Below are 27724 nucleotides of genomic sequence, written 5' to 3'. Positions count from 1 at the left end.
ACTCGGGACCGCATAACAGTTTTGCAACCTTTAAAAATTCCTGAACCAAAACAGGCTTTTCTTGTTTAGCAAATATTCCACTAGCACCTTTAATAGCACTAGCAAAAATCTTATTTATTCAACGCACATGTCACATTTCTAATACTTTCAATATTCTGAGATTTTGTAATTTCAGCATTCTTTCTCCTATAAGAAATATATTCATTATACGCACTACATCCTCTATAATTTGCCGTATGTCCAAACTGTTTGCAGTTGACCCAAAAAACTTTATCATATGAACCTAGTTGGCACTCACAAATTTCATGATTTTGACATTTTGTAACATTTACAATAATAGGTCTTAAATGTCAATGCCAAGCATTCTTTAATTCCGCTATTGATGATATAATAGGTGAGGCGAATACAAACCTTTAGCTGTTCAAAAATGACAGATTCTACTATTGATCCATCCAATCAATGACTCGTCGTTTTACTCTTATTTATATATCTGATAATATTCAAGGACATTTTATTTGTGATAATGCTAACCTTTAATAAGAAGTATAATTACATTTCAAGTTATATATATATATATATATATATTAAACTAAAATCGTGTCATCCAATTCTTCATCTTTTCCTGGTGGTTGAACAGCAACTTTTCTTAGAACCTTACTTACAACCTCTGATAGAGAATCTCTAGCACCTGGATCAAGAACTTGACAGACGTGATCGTACACAGTCTCACCTTTTCTCAAATGTAAAATGGATACCAGAGCAATTTCAGAGTTTGACTTGACATATCCATTCTTTTCTTTTGTTCCATTAACAAGCATGGGTATTAATGATTTCATTAATTCCGTTGGTAGTTCGTCAACTTGTGAAGAAGTTGCAATATAATTGCAACATTTAGCAACCAGTTGCTTTATTTCATTACTGGTGTGATTCATTGCCCGCGAAAAACTCCATACAACCTGAGTTGGTAACGATTTCTGATTTTCTATTTTATATTTAATAATGTATGTTGCTGCTCGTATTCCGTTACTGGCAATAGGAATTTTATCAGATGATATATGGGAAATTACGGATGCTAAAAGTTGTTCTTCGTGTCCTGAATTTAAAATAATTTCTGCACATTCCTTAAGCCCAACAAATAAAAACACTGTACGTCCGTGGTTAAACGCCAAATCACCATCATCCAAAAGCATATAATTACAAATCAGGTCATTTACTTCATTGCTGGGAAGATATTTTAAAAGTACTCCCAAACAACCTCCTGCCGCGCCACGCGTTACATCCTCCTGATGTCCAAGCAAACAAATTAAAGTAGTGATGACTTGTTTTTTAAGGGAATCTGACATTTTATTTCCTGCTGGAGTAATAATATTCCGAAGAGCATGTAACATTGTTTCTCTCGTGGCTGAGTCGTCGCTCAATTTAAGACTGTTATGAATCTCATTGAAAATAGGATCAGCCCTTGTATGAATAACAACTAATTCTGACAACGCATATCCAGCTTTCATGCGGACTAAACGGTTCTGATCGTGCAATGCTTTTAGAAATGTGGTTTGTAGCTGAGGTAAAAATTGTTTAAGCATAACACCAACTTTATGGAGCAATATGGCTAGTGTTTCAAGGACAGCAGCTTTTACACCCGCATTGAATCTGTCTCCTAGGATCCTAATAAGGGGACCGGTTATATGAACTACAGATGGTTGAAGAGATTGTGCACTTGTAAGAACAATGATTTCTCCAAGACCTTGTGCTGCATTTTCCTTTTCTTCTGGTAGACCATTTAAAATTGCTTCTCTGAAAACAGGTAACAATGGTGTAATGCCTTTTGGTAAACAAAATCCTGGTAATTCCGCCTCCTTAGAATCGCTGGCTGCAAAACGGACAGCTTGTCTAACGTCGGAAACATGAGCAATTTGTTGCGAAGAGTCCAAACCCTTTACCACTGCATTTAATGCTTCCCATGAGTATTGCAGTATATCTCTGTCATTTTCTGCTAAAAGTCGAAGAAGGCATCGTAACAACTGTGGTACATATTGCGTGTAGTTGCCTGGTGAGTGTATACAGAACGCTGACAACAAACTAACTGAAGATTTTCGGGTGGATGATACTTCAGATTTAGCTGAAGACATTAAAGTATCCATAATTGTTCGAATACCGACATCGTCTGTTACCGACAACACAACTGTCTGACAGTATTCTAATTCTTGCATTTCGTTACTAGTGCCCTGTGCTTCGGAGAGCGCTTGCAAAAGAGCATGTAGAATTTTTGGCAAATATTTTGTTAGTGCATCTCCAGCTACTGAAACAAGAATGGAAAGGGCTTTTGTGTTTACTGGCGGTGACGTCAGTTGTGGAACTAAATATGGCAATACAACACGTGATTTAATGGACATAACCTGACGCAGTCCATCTAATGTGTTCTCTGCTCGTTCCGGATCAGGATCTGATAGCCCTTCCATCATTGATGGTAAAATGTCATCTAAAGCCTTTGATCCCACTGTAGAGTGAAGAGAATCGAACGTTCTAGCTGCTGCAATTCTTACTTCTGGAAGAGGATCTGATAATGCCTTTCTTACGGTTGGCACTAAGCTATTGACAAATGAAAGTACCATTTCCTTTGATGTAGATTCCATTATTTCAGATAATCCAATACACACGCCTTGGCGTTGATCTGCATGCTCAGAGTTTAAACCACTTTCTAATATAGGTATAATTTCAGGTAATACTCTCTCCCCGAGTTTTCGTACAAGATCACCTAATGTTCTAGCAGCTACCTGTCGTTTATCGTAACTGGTACTGGCCAAACATCCCAGAAGCAGTCCAAACAATGTAGGAAGAATTTCACGTAGTGTTCGTGGAGTGTTCGTTACAACAACTTTCCACACATGTAGTGCAGCTTGTCGGACCATTAGAGAAACATCACTGCGACCCATATATAAACCAGATAGTACTCTATTTCGCCTTTCATTACCCAAATATCTTATGATTGCAGCGTGAGATTGCTCTGTTCCAAAGTTATCGTCTTCACTTGCTGTTTCTGTCGTCATTTTACCAGAGACTCCAGATATACGGTATAACAAATCACCAAGTAACTGAACTGAACTAAATCTAATACGCCAATTATCATCAAATAATCCTTTTTCAAGCTCGGGTAGTAATAGTGTAACAGCCGTTTCGGCATAAAGATTAACTATTCGTTGGCCTGCCTTTAATGCTGTGTCACGAACATATTCATTTTCATCTGCAAGTGCTTTAAGAATAGGATTTATTATTTGTCCTATATATGGCGTGAAATCTTGTGGAAATGTATTGGGCATATAAATAAACATCATAATATAACCATCTTTTACATGAGGCGCAATATCGTTTCTTTCGGCTGTTGCAATTATTTCAGGCATAAGTTTGTGCAATTTTTCAACACCAAGGCCACCTACAACTTCAGATAGCCCTTGCGCTGCACCACTTCGATCGACACTGCTCGACTCCGAAGTAAGTGTCTGCATTAACCAGGGTAATAAATCTTCAAAAGACGATTCTCCCATTCCTCTAACCATAGCACCCAATGCTCGCGCTGAAACGGCCCTAACTTCTGGTACTGGATCAAGTAATGACATCTTAAGACCGGGTATAATATTGGGTAAATATGGAGTCAAATCTTTTTGATCTGTAAGCGAATACATATTGCCTATAATTTGAGCCGACATTTTGCGCGTTTCTGTAGAACGGTCTAAGAAAGCCCTCTGTACAACTGGCATTATTAAAGCTAATGAGGGGGCATCGATAAAATGCACAAACTTTGTCTGGAGTAAATTTTGAAGGCATGTTGAAGTATTTCGGGACGGATCTTCAAGAGCTTTTAATAGAACAGGAACAATTGCTTGTATCTCAGGATTTTTTATAACAGATCCAATAACCTTAAGAGCATCAGCCCCTGCCTGTTGTACTTTTGTATGAGAATCACCCAGAACCTCGATCAATTTGGGGACTATGGCAGGTAAACAAGAAGATAGTTGTTTAGGTGCGCAAAACGCCATTGCCCCTAAAAGTTCAACTGACGCTGTTTTAGTTCTCCATGAATCTTCATCTAGGGCTTCAAGTAATGACGGCAAAACCAACTTCACTCCATGTGCTGATAACTTCGCCATTACCACTTTTGCAGTATCATCGGCAGCTTGCCTAACATATTGTGAGGAATCTCCAAAACACTGCAGCAAATGAGGAAGTACATGTACAATATAGGGTTCAAATAGACGGCCTAGTGTAGTACAAAGAATCTCAAATGCAAATAACGCGCCTTCGCGAGATTTGTAGTTCTTTTTCTCCTGGATATATGTTGTTAATTTGGCCATTATGTCGAACTGCTTTAGAGATAGTATACCCAACCCTTTTACAATACCTGCAATCCCATATGCAGCACCTCTACGTTCGCCATATTTTTCAGATTTTACAAGTGAATGAAGTAACCGTTTTATCATAGAAGCGGCTTCATCTTTCACAGATGGCATCAAATGAGGTAAGCAATTAGAAACAGCCTCTTGTACTTGTTGAGAAGGTGTTGATAGTGCTGTCAACAACCTTCTAACGATTGGTTCTATTCGTGGATCATCCTTCTCAAGGTGACGTGCCAACGATCCCATTAAAATAACCACTGCCTGTCTTATGTTATCAAAGCTTTCGGATTTTGGAGCTTTATCTAAAAATTCCTCGAACACCGGAAGAAGATTTACTATTGTTTCCCTTCCATGAATATCGACAATAGTAAGAGCAGCTGCTAACATTTCTTTATGAACTACTTCATCGCGATCACCAAGGCCAGCAGCGACCATAAATTGCATCACATGATTCACGTCTTCTATTGAAAAGTATTTAGCAATTTTTGATATGGCTATGGCAACGCCTCTTCTTGACCTCCACTGATCGATAGCAGGTTCAATTTCACGATCAAATTTATCTAATTTTGGAGGGATTTTTTCAAGTTTTTCACTATAAATTTTAAGTAGCTTCTTTAAAACACATTTTGCCAAGGAAGGGTTGGATTTAAGTAATGGTACTAATGAATCAGCAGCCGCTTTTTGCAAAGAAATATCATCATGGATCACATATGGTAATATTTGATCATAGTCCGGAACGTTTAGATTCAGCTTTTCCCAAAGATCAGTGGCAAGGCTGCGATTTTCGGGGAAAACATCAAATGTTGATATCCAATTGATATTTTGAAATGTAATCATAAGTTCGTTGTCATTTACGAATCCGTTCTCTATCGCTTTTTGTAAAACTAATAATGATCGTAATGCTGCTTCTCGGACAGTTTCCATACTATCTTCCAAAGCACATAAAAGTAGTTTTATTTCCTCTTTATTTGCAATCGAGCAATAATCTTCTCCAGAATTACACTTGGCAACCTCCAGTAAGGCAACCACGGCTTGATTTTGAACTCTTCCGCTATATATGCGCACAATCGTTAATAACAACTGGAACATTTCATAACTCGGCAAATACCTTGGATGACAGAAGTCCGACAATGCTCCGTGAATAGTTTTTCCTCGCATTTGTGCATGTAACTCAATAATTTTAATTCCACATAATAAAAGCTCTTCATTGGATGAAATACAAGTGCAAAATAACGCTCTGCGTAGAAATTCGAATGCATATGTAAACGCAGGACTCATTAATGTGTTTCCGCTGTCTAAGGTGTGCGTTTTAAGTTCAGTGATTGCACATATAACGGCGTCGTCAATATTAATGGCTAACCAGTCATTATTCAGATCACAATGAGGTTTTTGTAGCCGAATTGTATTTATTGCTAGTTGTTTCCCCAAACTAGAATTTGCGAAGCATATATTATGAAAATTAAAATACAGTTTCACCAAACGTTCCGCTGCCAAAGGTGATTTCATTGCTAGCAATATGGAACTTAGTAATTTTGGAAAATGCAAGGTAATATTGTTAATATTTCCAATAAAAGTTGCTTCTAACATTTTCACTGCATTCAATAGTTTGTTATTGAGTTCCCTCAAACGGTTTTTAATTTGTTGTTCTTTTTCTGTTTGATTTCTTATTACTTCTTCTTGTTTTGGAGTAAGTTTAATTGGCTTTGCTTTCCCGTCTTTACGCTTTTTTTCTTCAATTTCTCTTCGCAATTGGAGCTCTTCAATTTGTTCTTTATAACTGTAAGCCTTATTTTCCCTTTTCAATCCGGTTGTTGAATATAAATCATCTGTGTTTGGTATTACACTCTTATCATAAAGTTCGCCATCGGGTGTTAAAAATGTAAAATATTCATCATCTGTAACGTTTATAATGCTTGGATCATTAAGAACATTCGTTACATTTGCTATTAATAATGGCAAAAATGTGTCCGAGCTTACTCTTGCCAATGTAGCAATTGCGTTCTCATATACCGGAGTTGCTTTGAAATTTAAAACGACATTTTCAAATATGTCTGCATGTTTAGATGTCATAAATTCTTGAAGGTCTATTTTAAATTGTTGTGTTATTAAACTCTCCCACAAAAGAGGTTCAACATTCATTATTAAAGGGTGATGACAGATTAAAATTAATTGAAAAGCTAAACATTCCGAATCGGTTCTAGAAATATTTGGTAGATTACACAATAATTGTATAGTTTCCGATAAGGATTTTCCCAGTACATGTGAATCATGTTCTTCAAAGGTTTTTTCATTCGTTGTCAATTGATCTTTTAGTTCCTCGAAAACTTGATTTACAAACGCAATACACTGCTCATGAGATATTAATTGATGTATGAGCTTTTTGGAATAGTCTCGTACTTTTTTTGAAGTGGATAAAATTGAGAGGACTATTATCCGAAATAGAATATTACAATTTCCTTTAATATTTTTGTAATGAACAGTTAAAAGTCGATGTGCAATTAGAGTTATACAGCATGCAATATCCGGCGACGATGATGCTATTAATCTTTCTGTAAAAAATATAGACTTATTTAGGTCTAATATTGAATTCCAAAAGCTTATTAATGACGCATTATTTTCCGCTCCCGTTGTTTTAAGAAATATACATGCTACACATGCTGCTTCAGATACTAGAGATATTTGAGAACTATTAAGCAATCCTTGATCGAAAAATTTTAGCAACGTTGTAATAAAACTCTCATCTAATTGAAATGATTTTCCGTTCATAGTGGTGAGGAGCCATTGCAAATATGATAGTCGAACTGTTTGGGTAGTAGATTTTAGCTGTAATCCTTTCTTGGCAATTTCACATATTGTAGCATTAAAATTTTCGGTGAAAATCGTTGACCATGTACCAAATGATTCCAGTGATTTACATAGAACCTTTTCGTGAACTTCTGAAATCAATATCTTTGAGAATAATTCGATTACAATAGGAAATAATTTTTGTAAATCGTCAGGTGCCACGTTGTTGTTTTGTAGATTTCCTGCACACTGAAATTAAATAAGAAATTGGCGTTGTCAGTAATAACATTTGAAGATATGATTATTATATATAAATTAATTTTAAATTGATTACATAAACTAATAACAAAAATATATGTTAGGGGTGTTCCTGCCGGGGTTGTACTTTGCGGTAAATTTTATTTATTATTTTAAAATAGTTAGCTCGATATTCGCAATTCTGAAAATATTTAAATATACAGTTAATATATGTTAATTGTCCTATTAAATTGTATTTCTCTTGAGAGTTGAAAAGGGCTTATAATAAAAAAACTGACGATGAAATCGGGTTTGTATACGTCGGATTGTAGGACTGGAATATCACAAAAATAATTAATATAAACTTTACAAAAGTTTAATATAACAATTAGTAAAATAGTACAATGCGCCAAAAACAATTTGGTGATCCATCGAGGAGGACATCAACGGCACAAAATACTACGTACAAATAATTTGATTATATGCATGGTACAATAACATAAGGTTAGGTTAATGGTATTCAGATGTGTACAAAATTTAACATTGCAGCATTTGAGAGTAAAATCTTTGAATGTTATGGGAAGAAATATTCACCCCTATTCCGTATGTCGTCGTCGTTGTCGACGACGTTTCTCTTTCGACATTACTTCGCATCGACATCACTTCGACACTGATTTGGTATTCTGTAACACTCATGCGACGATGTCGACTATTTATCGATAATATCAATGCTGTTTATTTTGTTGCATATTTTTGGGCAAAAATGTGTTTGTATCCTTCACTGCACTGTGGCACAGGGCATTATGTCTTGATAAATGTGTTTGCAACGACCAAAAAGAAACGAGACCCATAGTAACTTTTTAGTAGTAAAGTAACGACCCATAGTTACTTTTTAGTATATATGTACATAGAATTATTTTTCAGTGGATTTATGCATGTCCCTCCATTCATGTATTATTTTAAACAAGTTACCTCCCACCATTATGATCCGAACGGGATGAAATTTGGAAAAAATACATCCAATTGGGATGAAATTTTATTTCCACATAGACGAGTCCTATTGACATTGGTCAAAATCGGTTCAGATTTATATATAGATCCCATATATTTTTCTTTATTTACACTTTATTTTGCATTACGTATTGAATAGATTCTAGAATGATGTATCCTGTTCTAGTCCGGTCATGTTTTTCTTTTTTATTTCTAAAAAAAAAAAGAAATGTTCAAACGCTTCAGTCGTCAACAAAAACTATGACGAAGAAATCTTCGACATCGTCGTCGTCACACATTGTTACGGAATACCAACAATGTTTCAATAGTTATCGATAAATGTCGACAAAGACATAGGGAATACCAATTTGCAAAAGACGACTCTCTTCGACGTCGTTTTGTGTCGACGACGACATACAGAATAGGGGTGAATGATGAAGAAATCGTCGACATCGTCGTCGTCACACTTTGTTACGGAATACCAAAAATGTTTCAATAGTTATCGATAAATGTCGACAAAGACATACACCCCTATTCTGTATGTCGTCGTCGACACGAAACGACGTCGAAGAGAGTCGTCTTTTGCAAATTGGTATTCCCTATGTCGTTGTCGACATTTATCGATAACTATTGAAAAATTTTTGGTATTCCGTAACAATGTGTGACGACGACGATGTCGAAGATTTCTTCGTCATAGTTTTTGTTGACGACTGAAGCGTTTGATTTTTTTTTTTTTTTGAAATTAAAAAGAAACATGTGTAAATAAAGAAAAATATATGGAATCTATAGAGTAACTTCGGGTAATGTGGACCACCATTTTCTTTTTTTGATATTGTAGGCGTAACGACGGTAAAAAATAAAAACAAATTGTTTTCACAGCATGGTAGATTTGTTGGGTAATTATATTCCAGGTCAAAAATTATATATATTTGTCCATAAAAATGTTATTGCATTATATTTCAAAAAACTATAAACTGCAAATAAAAATAACTTGGCGGGTAATGTGGAAAGGTAGGTTGTGGATTAATTGTGATAAATTTCAATTTATTGCGCTCTTGGGTAACAATGAATGCAAAAATATATGGGTCCATGTTTTGGAATTGCTCCCATTTAAGGGTACCACCCCATTTGCGGTATTTTGAAGGTCCTTGCATCATTATCCAACCGAGGCACCTATAATTTCGGATATCGAGTTTTCAGAGGATAGAATACCTCCTCGCATATTAAATGTGCCCTTATTTCGAACTCGTCCTCATGAAAATGTCCCACTTTTTTATAGGGGTCCACATTACCCGACATTGAATATTTTTATTTAAAAATAATTATCGGCTTCAAAAATGAATAAAAATTTAAAACTAACCGAAAGTAATTACAGATAAGCGTGTATTTTTGTTAAAGAAAGCAAGAAAACCACATAACCTCTTTATATTCGAGAAAAACAAAATGTTCGACTATTTTACAAAATCGTTCGACTATTGTGCTAAAAAAATTTCAAATCACACTTTTACAATCAGAGCTACATTTTCACCTACTAAATTTTCAACATTGCAATTATTTATTAAAAACCAAGTTTGATGTTTGTTTTCACTAATTAGGAAAACATTTATCAAGGTGGCATTGGCATATTTCAAGCATTTTCTTAGATATGGTGGGTGGTCCACATTTTACGCAAGGTCCACAATACCAGAAGTTACTCTATATAAATCTAAACCGATTTTGACTAATGTCAATAGGACTCGTCTATGTGGAAATAAAATTTCATCCCAATTGGATGGATTTTTTCCAAATTTCATCTCGTTCGGATTCAATAAAGCTCTTGTATATTATAGTTAAAAGAAACGATACAACGTGTTTCCTTCATTTTATAATTGGTTATGGACCCAGTGTCTATCTTGTTCCACCGTGTTTTTTAGATCTGAATTATTGAATATCGTGCTAACTGATTGGTAATTAAGCTCTTGCTGTTCGAGATGTCTGAGGTGAAATTCTTTGTAACAAAGTTAAATCGCGTAAAAAATTAAGAACTGCTGTTGATGTGGGACGTTAAATAAATGGAAGGAGCGTGATACGGAGGCATCTATTTTAATTGGTTTGCCGAAGAATCCTATGTTTTTCGTATTGCTGGTAGCGTTCATGCAGCGGAGGCGTGGAATATTTTAAATCAACTCTGAGCAACAAAGTAAAATTGATGAGAACGATCTGCGAATTGAAGCTGAGTCCCGGTGGTGGCATGGATAAACACATACATGATATGAAATTGTTATTTTCAAGATTGTAGTCGCTAGGCGAAAAGATGTCGGAATCTTGGATGGTTTCCATGCTACTTAGTAATCTACCGGCTACGTATGACACATTAATTACCGCTCTTGAGGTTAGGGACCATAACTTTGGTTGAAAATAAATTGCTCGAAGAGGTTGAAAAGCACAAGAAAAGACAAGCTATGGAGGACAAAGTATTGAAAAAAATTAAAAACCTAGATCAAATTATAACAAGAAGAAGATAGTTTGTCATCATTGCTGCGGTGTCGGTCATATCCGAAGAGATTGTTGGAAGCTGAAAACAATAAATCATAAAATGACAACAAAAAAAAAGTTGCAAAAAGTTGCCGAAACAGATGAAGTCTACAAAAATTATTGTTTCCCATTGAATGGTAAATCCGGTACTTGGGTGATCAATTCCGGTGCTACGAGTCACATTTGTAGTACAAAAGAGGAATTCTTCGAACTTGGTTTAAATTGGCGTTAAAAAGTCACTGTTGCAAGTGGCAACACAGTACATTCTGTTGGTAAAGGTGGCTGCAAAATTAAATTGATGAACGCAAATGGTGCTGAATTTGCGGTAACTCTGGATGATGTCTTGTACATTCCTCAGTTTAATGGAAATTTGGTGTCTGTTAGGAAAATGTCTGCTGTTGGCTTTAAAGTGCAGTTCTGTGGTCCGTGCTATAAAATATTCGATGAAAATAACAACGAAGTTGGTGTTCTGAAATGCGTTGGCAATTTGTATCAACATGAAAAAACTGCTGTTTGTAGTAGGAATCGATGTCAACATTTTTACCACAAGATTTTTTGGGACATTAATGCTGTCAAGGCTATGCGGACTGGTATGGTTAAAATGTTTTTGGTAGATTGTAAAATTCGTAAAGTATGTGAAGTTTGCGCAAAATGAGTCAAAATGTATTTTCTAAAAAATCGGTGGCCAAAAGTGGGGAAGTTCTCGATTTGATTCATACCGATATTTGCGGCCCAATGCCAACTGTCACCCCAGGTGGAAAGAAATATTTTTTTAACATTGATTGACGATTATAGTCGATATACTGTGGTGTATTTGCTTAACCAAAAATCTGAAGTCTTCGATAACATGAAAATCTACATTAATATGGTTAAGAACAAATTCGGAAGAGTCCCGAAAAGAATTATGTCGTACAACGGAGCAGAATATAAGTCGAAAAGAATGGTTGACATGTTGCAGAGCTATGGTATTGTGTCAACATTTTCTGTCCCGTACTGTCCTCAACAAAACGGCGTAGCGGAAAGAAAAAAAAAATATCTTGCTGAAATGGCTCGTTGTCTACTCGAAGAGGCTGGTATATCAAACATGTATTGGGGTGAGGACATTATGTGCTCAAATTATTTACAAAATAGGAGGGTCAGAAGCCTGATATAAATAATTTTAAAATTTTTGGTTCCAAAGCATTCGTGTTAACACCCAAAGTGAAGAGAAAGAAACTCGACAATAAATCCGAATTTTTAACCTTTATGGGCTACGATGAGCGGTCGAATGGTTTACGTTTTGTCAATACTGACGATAACATGTCTGCATAAGTAGAGATTAAATTATAAATTTGTATCTAAAAATTATTTAAAAAGATTAGAGGAAGATTGTGATTCATCCACAGTCTACAATTATTTGGAAATTTCCATTTCTGCAAAACGAAACGAAAATACTCCAGATGAAGTTGATGGTGATTCCTTTTGTAGTATCAACACTGATCTTGAATATTTTGATGATGACCTGAACAATAATCAAATTAATGACGATGTTGCTGCTGGTGTGGATTTTAAGACGATCGGCTAGACAAAATAAAGGTTTTCCACCAGCTAAATACTTAAATTTGGTGGAATCGGAGAATATCGTCGAACCCAAAACGTACAAACAGACTATAATATCTGATCAAAAACTTAAATGGCAGTCCGCAGTGGAGGAGGAGATAAATTCCCTTATAACTAATAATACGTGGGATTTGGTACGACCTGATGCCAATATAGTTTGTTGCAAATGGACATATAAAATAAAGCGTGGTGTTGATGGTCAAATTCAAAGATTTAAGGCTCGTTTAGTCGCTCAGGGGTTCAACCAAAAGTATGGGTGTGATTATGACGAAGTCTTTGCGCATGTCGTTCGCCAACACATCCACCGAAACACATCCACCGAAACACATCCACCGAAACTCAGTAGGATTGGGGAAGCGGCATAGGCTGCGCATAATGCAGATCAATCTGCATCATTGCAAGGCCGCAGCCGCCGAACTACTCCTGTCCCTCACGAATTCGGAAGTGGACATTGCCTTAGTTCAGGAACCATATATTTATAAAAATATGGTTTCTGGACTAAGGAATGCCAACTTTGACATTTTTGCCTCGTCCATGGGGGACAAGGTGAGAACATGTATAGTAGGTAAGAAGAGCTTAAATCTAATTTTTCTATCTAATTACAGCAATGGTGACATGTGCACTGTAAGGCCGGAGCATACGACGGGGAAGGCCACCCTGCTCTCCTCAGTCTATATGCCCTTTGAGGAGATGGATCCACCAGGCACCTGTGTACGGAAAATGCTCGATGAAATGACGAGCACCTGCAATGTTATTGGGATGCGACGCAAATGCTCACCATTTTCATTGGGGTAGCAAGGGCACAAACAAACGAGTTGAGTCCGTTTTCGAATTTATTTTATCCCATAATTTACGCATATGTTATAGGGGTAGTGATCCGACTTTTAAAGTTAGGGATAGAGAGGAGGTCATTGACTTAACCTTCTCAAATCTAGACGACTCGGTAATCAGAAATTGGAGGGTATCTGATGAATGTTCCTTCTCGGATCATTTAAAGATTCTCTTCGAGTACTCTTTTGACGGAGATAGACAGCAGCCTTATCTGAATCGAAGGAGAACTAACTGGGAGAAATTCACGGAGCTAACGAATTCCCAGCTGACTCTTAACACAAACTTAGGAACAGCTGTGGTTGCCATAAGGAATCCTGTCCGCTCACAAGGAACTTGGTGAGCTGAGGAAAGCGACCAGACGACTGTATAGCAGGGCGCATAAGTCTAAACTCGACACTTATTGGAACTCCTATAGAGCTAGTTTCAATAAATACAAGAGTGAGATAAAACGCGCGAAGAAAAAGTCATGGGTAAATTTCTGTGAGTCGATAGAAGAAGTCAACGACGCTGCTAGGTTTCGAAAACTACTATCCAAGGACCCGAAGTCCATCAGTAGTATTAAGAAGCATGATTGAGCGTGGACGGACTCAGGTTCTGAGACTCTAATCTTCTAGCCGAGACTCATTTTCCAGGTTGCAAAGACATGAGTACCATCGGCGGTGAACGTGATGGCACTTTGCCACTCCGGATCTGGATCATATTAGCAAGGTGGGTAACAGAAATAAGATACGATGGGCGATCAACACATTCAAGCCGCATAAATCGCCAGGACCAGATGGTATTCTACCGGCGATGCTTCAATATGCCTCGCCAAGTATATATCTGATCCTTGAGAAGAATTATACTGCGTGTTTGACTTTCTCGTATGTTCCGGATCTATGGAACGAGGTAAAGGTTACTTACATTCCCAAAGCAGAAAAACCAAGCTACTCTGCACCATAGGACTATAGACCCATTACCCTATCATCCTTTCTCCTCAAGACTTTCGAAAGACTGATCGACCTGGAGATTAGGAGTCGTATAGACACACCTCTCTTAGCAACTCACAACACGCATACATAAAGGGCAAGTCTGTGGAATCTGCACTGCACGAAGTGGTAGGCTATATTGAGAGGAACATGGACAATTCAAATTTTACGCTGGCCGCCTTCTTAGATATAGAGGGAGCCTTTAACAACGTTAAACTTGAATCCATAAACCACTTACTTAAAGAAGTTGGCATTCCTGATACCCTGACATATTGGATAGATAAAATGCTTAACAGCAAAATTATAAATTCAAGTGTGGGGGATACAAAAATCAGGAAAACGGTAACTAGAGGCACACCTCAAGGAGGAGTGCTTTCGCCGTAACTATGGCTACTGGTAATTAATATTATATTGAGGGAATTGGACGGGAAAGGTATCAAAGTTGTAGCTTACGCGGACGACGTGGTGATATTGATTTCCGGAAAATTTCCGTATACAATCTCGGAGCTTATGCAGAGAGCCTTACTGACGCTGTCACGCTGGGCCAGGGCAAATGGTCTTAGTGTAAATCCAACGAAGACGGAACTGGTAATGTTCACTAGGAAGCGTAAGCTCGGCGTTTTTGCTCCACCAACACTGGATGGAGTGCAACTTCACCTATCTCCCGAAGCAAAGTACCTCGGCACAATCCTGGACTGTCAACTACGATGGAAAAGGAACGTTGAGGAGCGGGCGAAGAGAGGAATGATTGCACTCTATGTATGCAAGAACTCCATTGGGAAAGCTGGGGGCTAAAATCATCGACTATACACTGGTTGTATAACACTGTGGTAAAGCCCACCTTGTCCTATGGTTCTCTTGTTTGGTGGAACTGTTTGAGCCTGTCGACATCCAGTAAATTAGACAAGGTACAAAGAGCAGCGGCGATTTTAGTAGCAGCTTTGAACGCAATGCTGTACTTCAAGCCTCTGGGCCTCAGCATTAAGTGTCAGGCTGCGCGTAGCGCCCTAAGGCTGCATGAACAAAAACTCTGGCGGAACTGTACCTTTGGGCATGGTAGTGTTCTGAATGAATCAGGTATAACATTGGACCAACGCGCTAAACTAAGCGACTGTATATCACCAATCCTTAGATTTGACGATGTAGATGTCGTTATTCCTAGTAGAGACGACTGAAAACGAAGTAACCCTCCTCTGGACGGTCTGGCCTTCTATATCCAAGATGGAAGAAGGTACTGGGGCCGGCGTCTACTGTGAAAAGTTAGACCTAGAGTTATCCTACAAGCTGGATTGCAACTGTAGTGTTTTCCAAGCTGAAATCTTCGCGATCTGGAAGGGAGCGGAATTGATAAAAAGTCTGGATGCTGAGGTCGTTGAACCGGTGACTATGTGGATACTCAAACGGCTCTTAAAGCCATCAAATCTTGTTAAATCAAATCCGAAGCCGCCCTCAAGTGTAGAGCAGCTCTGGAAGAACTTAACCATAGCTATCGGTTGTGTTGGGTACCAGGACATTGTGACATCTTGGGTAATGAAAGAGCGGACGAACTAGCTAGACGAGGATCTCAATCCACCGATCTAGAAACTGATGACTCAATCACAACACCCATATGTCTTTTCTATATGAATTTTGAGGCATTCTTTGACGAAATGGCCTGTGAACTTAGGCACAACGAATCTAGGTGCAACGTGTCAAGATCCATTTGGCCGACTCTGTCTGCCAAAAGAACGCACTTACTGTTGAACCTGAGCAAAGCTGAAGTTAGAGTGTTGACGGGAATCATCACTGGTCACTGCAACATCAGGGCTTTTGACTAGTAAATGGGATCTTGATACAATTAATTACTGTAGACTCTTTGGTGACGAGGAGGAAACGGAGACAATTGAGCATCTCCTGTGTCATTGCCCAGCCCTGGCTTACAGGCGGCACAGACTAATGGGTGCTCATTTTCTACCGAGTCTCAGTTTCTTCTCAACAAACGCACCTGCTCTAATCTACAGCATAATTAGAAACATAAAGAGGTTAGGAACATACAACCTTGGCACGTAACACATCTTCTGTCTGACTCATAGGGCAATCGACCTTCATTCTTCTTTTATTCATTCATGTAAGATTCTCAACTCTTCTTTAATTTACTAATCTTCTCTCCCCTATAGATCTGTCTTTGGTCTCTTCTCTTCACTGTATCTCTTCTTGTGGATGATCACAACGGATCTAACCGGTCTCAGAGTGTTGCAGTCACAAATGTGGCTGCACATCCCCCAAATCTAACCTTGGATCCGAAACGTATTAACTGATATAGGATGTCAACAAAAGTGTCCAACAAGAATGTTTAAAGACAATCGTAGCTATTTAAGTTTGATAAAAAATGAGAAATTTAGCAAACGTCTAAGAACATAGACACGAAATTTCATTTTGTAAACGATTACGTCGAAACGAAAATAAACAGTTGCGACCACTGTCCGTCCGAATAAATGATTGCCAACATGTTGCCAAAGCCCTTCCAGCATCGAAATTGGATCTTTGATTGAAGTCCAGCATTTACTAATTTGCAATTGAGGAAGAGTGTAGGAGATTTATTTGCATTGCTTTATTAGAATTACAAATTACTTGGCAACACTATGTATTATGTATTGAATATGACAACATGGCCTATTCCTATTTTTGTTTTGTATCTCATTCTTCTGTATTTTAATAAGGTGTAAGTGACAATCATATGGTTTTAAACTTTTTTCTTTATTGTTTGTAAAGCAAATTGTCAAAAATATTTGTCAGCGTTTTATATTGATTTAAAACATTGCCTTTTGTTTTCGGTTATTATTTTTTATTAATAAAAATGAAATAATAATGCATTTATAGGGATGGAATATTTGTTAATGCCCCAAGTGACGACAAGGAAACGTGAGCTTAAATCAGTTTTAAATCAAGAAAATTGTGTTACATAGCTTGTATTAGAATTTATCCATTAGTTTTCTACAAACGCCTGGCTAAATACAAATTTTTTACAATTTAAAATGAGATTCTGTTGCGTTGTCTATTGACAGATTGCATACGGGTTTTTGGTGTTTGAAGGGGGATTTATGTCCTAAAATTTTTGTACCAAGAAGCCACTTCTTCGAAAAATTTAATTTACAATATAAAATATAAGCAAAATCCTCAAGGAGCCAAGGCTTTCAAAATTATTCGTCCTGAAGAAATTTATATATTTTTGTATTTACTTTTGTCAGAACTTATTTGTCAGCATGACAATTTAATTTCTATAACAACAACGTTGTTTTTGTAAAATGTTAGTTGTTGTATCGGATGCATACACCTTATTAAATACACCTTGATTTTAATTTTTTATTTTTTCTCAAAGTTTCTAAGCGTCCTGTTTGATTCAATGAAGCTCTCGTGTATATATAATTAAAAGAAACGACACAACGTGTTTCCTTCATTTTCTAATATTTATTACATTATCCCTTTGTGGCCCAATATTGCCCACAGGCAGCAACATATTTTAGAGCAGCAGTGCCCAAAATAGGTCCCATGGGCTGTCGGTGTGTGTCAAAACTCTCACTAACACAATTATAAAAGAGAAACAAAATTTATTTTATTTCAAATTTTACATTCATTCTGCTTTGAAAAGCCAATGAGGAAGGTTCTGTTGTCGATTTTTCTTTGTGAATTTTTGTGCGTACACTGAACGAAATGAATGGGGATATGGAATTTGAATTTTTTTTGCCGAAAATTATTTCGGAAAAATGGAATGTTTGGTTTGTCAGCGCACTATGTCGCGATCAAAATTATATTATCTTAAGAGGCATTTTTTGTTTGTCACGGAAATTACAATAATTTGTCTAACAAGGAAAGAAATTCGCTAGTTTTAGACTTACTAAAACCTTTTTATGAAAGGTATGCTTTAGATTATGAGGAGGAGAGATATATAGAAAGCTCAAATATCAAATTACTCCAAATAAAAGCTTCCTATGTTGTGGCTGCGGCATTGGCAAAACAATGCCGCCCATTTGTTGACGGCATGTTTTTCAAAGAACTCCGTCTGGACGTTTTGCATATATTTGGAGAAAAAACTCAGGAATGTTCTAATTTATTAAAAGACTTTCCGTTGTCGCGAAATACCGTCAGTCGTTAAAAATAGAATTTTGAAAGTCGCAGTAAAAATTATAAACAAAATACGTGGTGGGCACAACGCCCTAAATCATCGCAAATTTAAGGAATTTTTAAAGGAAATCGATTCTGAATACGGTGACTTAAAAATGTATACGGAAGTCAGATGGCTGAGTAAAGGAAGTTGCCTTGAAAGGTTTTTCTGTTTGCGCAATGAAGTTGTAACATTTTTGGAATCTATTAACGCAGAAGTCAAGTACGAGCTAACGTGTATGAAGGATCCTTTGTTTTTATTGGACTTAGCCTTTTTGACCGATATTACAGAACTCGTAAATCAGTTAAATTTACAGCTACAAGGGAAAAACAAACTGGTCTTTGATTTAGTACTGTTGATCAAAAACTTAAAAAAAAAAACTGAAAACTGAAGTTACTTTTGGAACAGTTACAAAGTAATGATTTAAGCAGTTTTAAAAGGACCCAAACTGTATTTCTAAGTCATATGGGGGAAAAGTTAGCTAAATATGCTGACTTAATCAATAATTTAATAAAAGAATGCGATGACCGGTTTACTGATTTTTCCAAAATACGGAATATTATTGATCTCTATAACAATCCCTTTTCCACTGATATATTGGACCAAAATGAAGAAATTCGGGAAGAACTAATTAACTTGAGGTTGGATCCTACCTTACCGCTTAGTGTTGGCGTCGATTTTTGGCGAAATGTAGATATCGAGATACCTAAAAATTATAAAAATTAAATATAGAAACTCTGTTTCCGGTAACCATCTTGAAAATTTACTTCGTATTAAATGTTGTCCGTATGAATTAAATATTGATGAAATTATCGAAAGAGAAAATTAATTATAACTTAATTATACATCCTTGTACTCACAATATTGAATTTTCAGCATTTTAATTCCTATGTCAGTAATGGTATCCAAATTAATTTTGGTCTATTAACGATTACTCGGTCCATTATATTGAATTAAATGCATTTTGTCAATATTTTTGAATTCTTATTTCAAATATATTTATATTTATATTCTAATAATTGCATTCATGTTAATGAATTTGAAGGTTTATTGGATAAAAGAATCAACGCTTACTTTGTATGCAAGAAATTTCAACATCAACAATAAATGAATTACTTTACAAATAAAAAACTAAAAAAAAAAAAAACAAAAACGAAAACAGAAAAAAAATAAAACAATATTTCTCACAGTTTACTAGAAAACTTTGAAATGTGTGTATTTCGAAACAATCACAACCACAAAACTTGAATGTATTAGTGTGGACATCCCTGTTTTAGAGCTTATATTTATAAGAAGCTAGTATATATATTTTTTGGAATACATAAGTGAAGGCTTGATAATGTACGACACATAAAAAATTTAAAAATATAAAATTTTTGGGGAAGTCATGCGCTTTTCAATATGTAGGTAAGGCCAACAAATGTGTACAGTTTCAATTTGTGGATACAGTCCAAATTATTTAAATCGCTTAATATTCGAATTTTACGAATTGTACCATCAGAATCATTTTTCATTCTTCTAAAAAATAACCTAGAGAATAAGTAAAAATGATTTTTCGTCGATATTACATTAGGTTCTCCTGATATTGGTCTTTTATTATTCAGAAAGGATATACTGTATCTTCCGAATGTAAATACGTAGCGAATTATGTGAAATATGTGCTCAGAAAATAGTTCTGTATGAATTTGAAAAAAATCGGAGCTCAAAGTATTAAATTAATTGATTTTCTGATTTTTGAAAGTACGACTGTTATGGCAGTAGAATTGAACATATCATATGCTACTGAAATTTACTACGTCGATTCTCGATTTTCAATGGCTCATTAATCGAAATTTGACTTACTTTTGGAGATGCTGAAATCGTGGATGTCAAATAAGTCCTTTATTTTGAAAGAGGTTTAAACCCATTTTAGGTTCTAATACATATCTCTTGTAAAGGTTACAAAACATGTTACTTTATATATACTATCGCTTTTAAGAGCACAAAGCCACAAGCAAAATTAATACCTCTTAACAATACTTTTGAAACAAATCAAACATGAATACTTAAATATCTCAATAGAGGACATTTTGATGATTGTTTTGTGAGAAATAATGTAAACGTGTTTTCTACGATTACTTTTGCTGATAAAAATTGATTGGTCACTAGGGAGCCTAAATAAATATACATATTTACATGTATGTGCGTTGGAAAACATTAATTCCATAAAAACGTAAACGGAGTTTCCGTTCTTCGTATGATTAAAGTGAACATAGCTACAATTCATGTTAAATTATGATTATATATTTTTGTGTTTGTATGCATTGTAGTCAATTTCTACTTTTTTATGAATGTGTAAAAGGAGGACATCGCCTTAAGGAGAAGTCGCTAGACGTAGATAATCCGAATTAAGGAAATTTAAGAGCGCTGTTGAGATATAGAGTGGATGGGGATGAAAAACTTAGGAAATACAACATACCCGAGTCCCAGAATACAGAACGAGTTAAGATAAATAATTGGAGAATACATCCAGTGAAATGTACTGTATTCTTTTCGGTTTTATCTGTTTAACCGTTGCATATTTCCGGAAAGGAACATGTATCAATATTTATTCGATTATTATTTTTTTTATTATTTCGACAACATTCCTTATTTATTATAAATATGCTCGTCAATTTGTTATTGTGTAAATAATAAAATTATTTATGAAAATAAAGTAGATAAACAACGTATAAATATACAAGGTAGTTTTATGCAGTCATATGTTTCCAATTTTTAATTAATATTACTTTTGACAACATTCAGCTTTCAAAATTGAAACGAGTAGGACTTCCTTCGAAATGTACGCAGATCATTTGTTCAGTTGAAAAACTTGCAAAACTAAGGGCGCAAAAAGTTAAGATATTGGTATGTTCCAGTATTGCAAGAATCTACTAGTTTTTACTACTTTTGTCCATATCATAAAGGAAAATTTGTCGTAGTAAAAAACAGTAATATGCCAATCGACATACTTACAATTTTATGAAATTTATTTTTTCATTTTATTTGAAGATTATATATGAGTTAGCTTGAGCCTAATTCAATGTCTTGCGTACAAAAATATGCACCTTCTAACTTTTATAGGGTTAGAAAGGTTCTATATAACATCAATTTAACTTACAAACTAAACAACAAGAAAAAAACATATACAAAAAATAAAAACAAACAAAAAATGCCAGTCATCAAATACCACCAGTGCGCACCATGAACAGCTTTATGATAAAATGTATAGCTAATGTTGATATTGACATAAACATTCGGTGGGACTTCATTCCAATAACCGATTGGGAATAGATAGTTACAATTAGTCCAGCTACATGTTTCTCATACATAACTATTTTCATGATCTCTAATACGATTAACAAATTTTGAAATTAAGTCGCATACATATCTATAACCCAACAGGAATATATCACACTGTTAGAATATTTACCAAATCTTCCGTTTCGTAAGACCTTCCGTTCTAATATGTCCATTTCACTGATCACTACAGAGATATGCTAATCCATATTGGAAAATCATACAGTAATACCTTGTTGAATGGTCTTTATTTACTAAAATTCTAGAAATCGATCCTACATGCTCTCGCCCAAAAATTGCCTACATGTCTATTAAATTTTAGTAGATTATTAAAAGTTATTCCTAAGTACTTCATACTAGTTCCTATTGGAATTTCAACCCCATTTAAATCCATACAGTTTAATTCGCACCATTGCAAAAGTCTATTTAAATCATTTTGAAGTAAATCAGCTTGCTTCATAGAGTTATGGGTGATAAACAACATTAGCAACATGGATTGGATTATTGCATTTGGCAAATCATTTATAAATAGAAGAAAGAGGAGTGGGCCTAAATGACTTCCTTGGGGAACACCGGAAGGAACATTAATGGATTTGGAGAGACAATCATCAAACAAAACTACCTTAGATATATTTTGCAAATAAGATGATATCCATTTAACTCAGTGTTGAACAGAACTAAATTAAGAGTAAGTAGTTGAGAGCGTAACTGAGAGATCGTAATCAAAAATGGCTGACGAAAAGAGAGAAAAAGAGAAAACGCGTTTAGCCATCACCGCTATCGTACTATTTTGTGCATTAGTGATTTAACTAAATTTATACTGAAACCAATTTGATTTAATTTATATATTAAAGTTCATGGTTAACCCTGTCAAAAGCTTTACTGAAGTCAGTGTAAATTGTATCGGTTTAATTATGAAATAAATCCCTAAAAAGCAATATGAAATAACTTCCCACCGAAATGAAGGAACTCCCCAAAATAAAATTAAATAAGACCTAAAAGAGGGTCATTATTTCATAAAGAAATAAGTCCATAATTCGGAAAAAGTAATAAATCCCCAAATAAATTGTTTTTATATATATATTCATTATTTTATTTAAAAAAAGTGACTTTTTCTTAATTTTTGTCACTCTTTGCCTTTACTGCAAAGATAGTTAAAATTTTATTACTGTAGACGCAAAAGTTCTGGATTCTAATCTGTAAATGAGATTTTGTTTGTATTGTTCATATAAACAATAAATTTTTAAATAGTTTATGAATGGCATAAATAACCCTTCTCCTTCCATTAACACTTTATATTTTATCAGGGTAAATGCTCCAATTATTAAATGCCATGGTTTTAAAGGCAAAGCTAACATTTGACCTTATTAAGCCCAACACTGTTTTGTTTTTCATTAAGTTCTTCCTGACAGCCTGACAAAAGTGAAACCTAAAGATGTATATTTATGTAAGTTAATACATCCCTGCCTAACTAAAATTCAAGTGTTGCCTGTTGTTGTTGTCGTAGCACCCCTATTGCTTTTACACAATGGGCTGAGGTGACAGACGTTGGCCGAGTAAGACTCGGGTCGTTTCGGATCGTAGACCCCTCTGTCGTGGAAACGAGTGTTGCCTGTTATGACTTTTGCTTGGCTGTATTGATGTTGACTGTTGTGTGCTTAGCTTGGAGTCCTGTTACGTCTGGTGGCGTGATCATGGGAAGCATAGTTTTAGCAATTTTGATTTTATATGATTTAAGTAGAATAACTTTTTTCATTTTAATAAAGAAGTCAGTTCATTCAAGCTCACAAAAAGACAAACAAGTCTTTTATTGTTAACTGGGTAACCAACAGGGTTAATTAGTCCATAAGATAAAAACAGCCCAAGATCTAAATTCAGACAACCGACCAATTATGGTAACGGTAAAAATTCTCACAGACAACCTAAGCGACAAGCAGAGTCAGACCGGAGTACGGGCCCAAAATTCCAAAAAGTTAATAACATTATTCCAGAAGCTCATTCAGGAGAAGAGCAGGTGGAACACTATGGTGACATAGCTCAATATGAATTTGAAGACATAAACTGTCCCATTCGGATTAAAGAATGCTCCGAGTATGTTTCGCGATAAGTTGAATACAATCGCGTATTTTGTATATTATAACTGTTTCAGGTACATTTTTTACTCAAAAACAACAAATAAAATGCAACTGGATATTGTATTGTTTCACTCAAAATAAAAAAATCTATCAAAACATCTATCATGTTCATTTGTAACTGTAAATGTATTTTCCCCCAGAATTTTTTTGTATTTTGCTGCAAAATTTATTGATAAAATTATTAACTGGCACAAAACATAGCAACTCTGACGAATTTAAAAATACCGTTATTATAAGTATAATTGACTTTGACTTTTCTAAAATGTAGATCAATATGTCCCATTCTACTAGAAATTATGTCCTTGGTAGAAAGAAAGATGTTATGGACAAAGTAACGTTTTTTATGAGTCAGACTCAATTGGTCCGCTGTAAAAAATTTCGTCTCAGTCAGACAAACATTAGGACTTTGGTGCAATATGGATAAAAATGGGAAAAAACTATATATAGGGGCTATACCTAAATCTAAACCTCAATTCAACCATTTCAATAAGGCCCGTCTTTGGACCAAATATATGAGCGGTACCAAATTTCTTCCAATTCGGATCATAAATGTCCTGTATAATGATCTTTCCAGTTGCAGAAACTTAATTAGGGACGTCGAAAGAAATATCATTGTCAGTGTCTTAAAGTGTTTGATTACTTTTCTACGTTTTCACACTGATTGACCAAATGTCGTCACTCGTTTTGTTGTATCTTCTACAAAACTGCACTTAGTTTGAAATGACGGCGAAAATATTACTATTCGCCGTGTAAACAAATTTGACATATCATGTACCCAATTTTCCGATGCGCCTACCTTATATATCTACCTTGTATAATAGTTTATATTTTTTGTAAAGTTTAAGAATTCTTTAGGAAAAATTGTTCACAAACAAACAAATAGGAATGACAAGCGAACAAGGTTGGGGTTATAAAAATCAATGTGGGCAATTAGAAAAACCCATTGTTAGTGTTTATAGTTATCTATTTTATCAATAAATTCTACAGCAAAATATCAAAAATTTCTGAAAAAAAAAACAATTACAGTTTCAATTGAACATAAAATGTTAAAAAATACCAAGTTGATATATTTGTTTACTTCAAATAAAGAGATTACGACATATTTCCACATAGTCAATTTCAGTTGCTTATGTTTTGAACACTACTGTATCTCCATTATTGAAAATTTTACATTTTTATTAAAAAAATCTACCCGGTTACTTTGGAAGTACGAAGTTCTCCCCAAACAAATTAAAGAGGTTGTTATCAGTATCAAAACTTTGGAACCCCATATCTCGAGAAGTACTGATTTCCCCCGGAAAATGTAAATTTCAAAATGATATGAGAAATTTCAAAATGATATGAGAGAGAGTTGTCCGTAAAGTACATTTGTTCCCAAATGTCCAGAATAAGGCTGCCCGTCAATTTTGTTCTAACAAATATAGAATGGATTTTTTTAATCATAAATTACCTCTAAAATATTAATTCGAATTTCTGCTACAGTGACTTTGCCTCCTGATCCATTTAACGTTTCGAATAATAACTTAAGTATTTCAGCTATAACATCTGCACTCGTACATTTTGATGAACACATATTAACGGTTTCGGCAGCTTCTTTCCTTGTCAATTCATCTTTCGAACACAAATTTGGCATTATTACCTTAACCAGTGGTAGCGCATATAGACTGAAATCGAAGCTTAACTCCTTTATTATTACACCAACAGCTTGTACAACAATTTCCGGATTTCGCAAAATGGCTCTCTGCATAGGCGGTAATAACATAGTTTCAAAGTCATTTTTTGAAATGATATTAAGCAGTGGACCACAGTGGGGAATAATAGACGAAAACGGCTTCTTCTTGGCGGTTATTACAGCCTTTATAAATATGTTAATTAAATCTTCTTTATACGTGGCTATATCATTCTTATTGTTCAAGAGAGATAAAAGCATTAACAACGATTGACTCGAAGGATCTTTCTTCATTAAGTGTGTTTTATAAAAACCGTAATAATCCTCTTCACATAATATTTCAAACATTATAGTATCAGCAGCCCGTTTAAGGTTATTGCAAGATGCCAATAGCACTATTTGATATAAATGCGATTGATAATCAACAAGACGCGGTAACTCGTCCTTGAAAACATTGGACTCTCTGTTGCAATATTTGTTCAGTAAAAACGACCAACCGAGAGATATTAATGCAGCTTTTGATGCTTTATTTGGTGGCGCATTGGCAAGTTCTTTCAATGCAAGCACTTTGAACACTGTCATCAATCCTTCTGTGGCGGCGTCGTGGTGATGATTTATCATGTCCACTAACAAATTTCTAACAAGCTTCTGAGAATGTTCGTCCTTAAATTTTGTTAGGGTAGTGACCAGCATTTTACATAGATTCCGAATGTCAGCACACTCAATATCTAATAAAAAAAGAAAATTTAGAAGTCGAAATAATACATGGTCTATACATACCGGGTTGGGAAATAGCCTCAGATAAATCCACAAAAAGAGCAGGTCTTTCATCTTCCGCTGCATTCAACGCTCGATTTGCAAGGTCACGCAAATTTTTTATTTTCTGAAACATAACAATAGAAATATATTCAATACTTTGAATATTATAATAAAATTATTACTTACTTCTCCAGTCATTTTACAGATAACCTATCAAAATCGTCTTAAATAGAAACGTGTGCTGGATGACAAATATTAGTTTAAGGCAACAGAGCCTGTTACCTGTTTCAGTGCATATAAAAGTATACGATCCGGCGGCTTAGTCAACGCCGATATTTCGCTAAGCAATTAACAGTAGACCAAGGGTTTAATAATATGTTTACATAGTGCCGGATTTCGTTAACACAGTGTGTTTAAAATCTCAATTCGATTGCATATATATATGCCATGATGCAATAATAAGGTGGTCTATCAAAACAAAAACATTTGTTTTTGTCTCGACCTTCTGTCAATTTTTTTTATAATATTTCACACTGCACAGCGAATTCAAGTAGAAATTACCCACTTTGACAGTTAATCGAGACATCAGCTGCGCTAAATGTACTACCCATATATTGTGCAATGGTATATGCCAAATAAATCGTCATGAAGTATGTAACCCAGTATAAAGTTCTAATCATGGCACAATGAATAGGTAGTCCATTTAGCGCAGCTGATGTCTTAAATAACTGTCAAAGTGGGTAATTTTACTTGAATTCCATGTGCAGTGTTGCGAACCATTTGAAATATTATATGGAAAATTTGACAGATAATCGAGACAAAAACAAAGGTTTTTGTTGTGATACATCACCTTATTATTGCATCATGGTTCTAATGTAAGTTCATAGTTATCATTTTACTAAAACAGGATTTACATGTAACATTTAATCAAATTAAAGGTTGAATAAGGGTTTATATTCTCATTCAGGCTACATTTACAACGATTTATCATACAAATTTAAATCATAGTGCGGCAGGGTTTATTATATATAAGTCATGAACGAAAACGGTTGACAAATGCGAAAATGAAAATTCAAAGGAAAATAAAAATTATTTGTAGATTTTTTCGTATTTTTAGGTGATTTTTTGCTTTCCAAAAGATAAACTTCGTTTAAAAAAGGAAATATATTTTTCATTACAAATTGAGAGCTTTTAGTGAAAGGAAAATAGTAATCTAGACAAAAAAAAAGTATTAGCTGTGTTCCCAAACCTGCAATATAGTACTATATTATACTAGTTTTGCAATTTTTGCTAGAAAAGCGTTTCCATACGTCGAAAAGTAGGAAAAATTTATGTTAAATTTAAGAGAGTTAAAACCAAAATGGCGTTCTCTTCTACTATTTTCTGCAAGA

At 35.1% G+C, this 27724-nt stretch overlaps 1 protein-coding gene across 1 annotated transcript; it reads right to left on the bottom strand.

Moving 5' to 3' along the window:
* Nucleotides 1-579: 579 nt before the first annotated feature.
* Nucleotides 580-26531, bottom strand: LOC133334809 (stalled ribosome sensor GCN1). Its single transcript, XM_061543126.1, has 4 exons — nucleotides 26520-26531; nucleotides 26355-26457; nucleotides 25356-26302; nucleotides 580-7421 (listed from the first exon to the last, which is right to left on the bottom strand). Exons 1-4 carry the CDS (start codon nucleotides 26529-26531, stop codon nucleotides 585-587), a joined length of 7899 nt encoding a protein of 2632 aa, XP_061399110.1. The 3' UTR covers nucleotides 580-584.
* Between the last annotated feature and the right edge of the window lie 1193 nt (nucleotides 26532-27724).

The sequence above is a fragment of the Musca vetustissima genome, unplaced genomic scaffold (assembly GCF_032173495.1).
Source record: "Musca vetustissima isolate MV318-11 ecotype Yass unplaced genomic scaffold, APGP_CSIRO_Mvet_v1 utg32623, whole genome shotgun sequence".
NCBI classification, from domain to species: domain Eukaryota; kingdom Metazoa; phylum Arthropoda; class Insecta; order Diptera; family Muscidae; genus Musca; species Musca vetustissima.
Note: the sequence above shows the minus strand (reverse complement) of the source record. Positions and strands in the feature narration are given on the sequence as shown.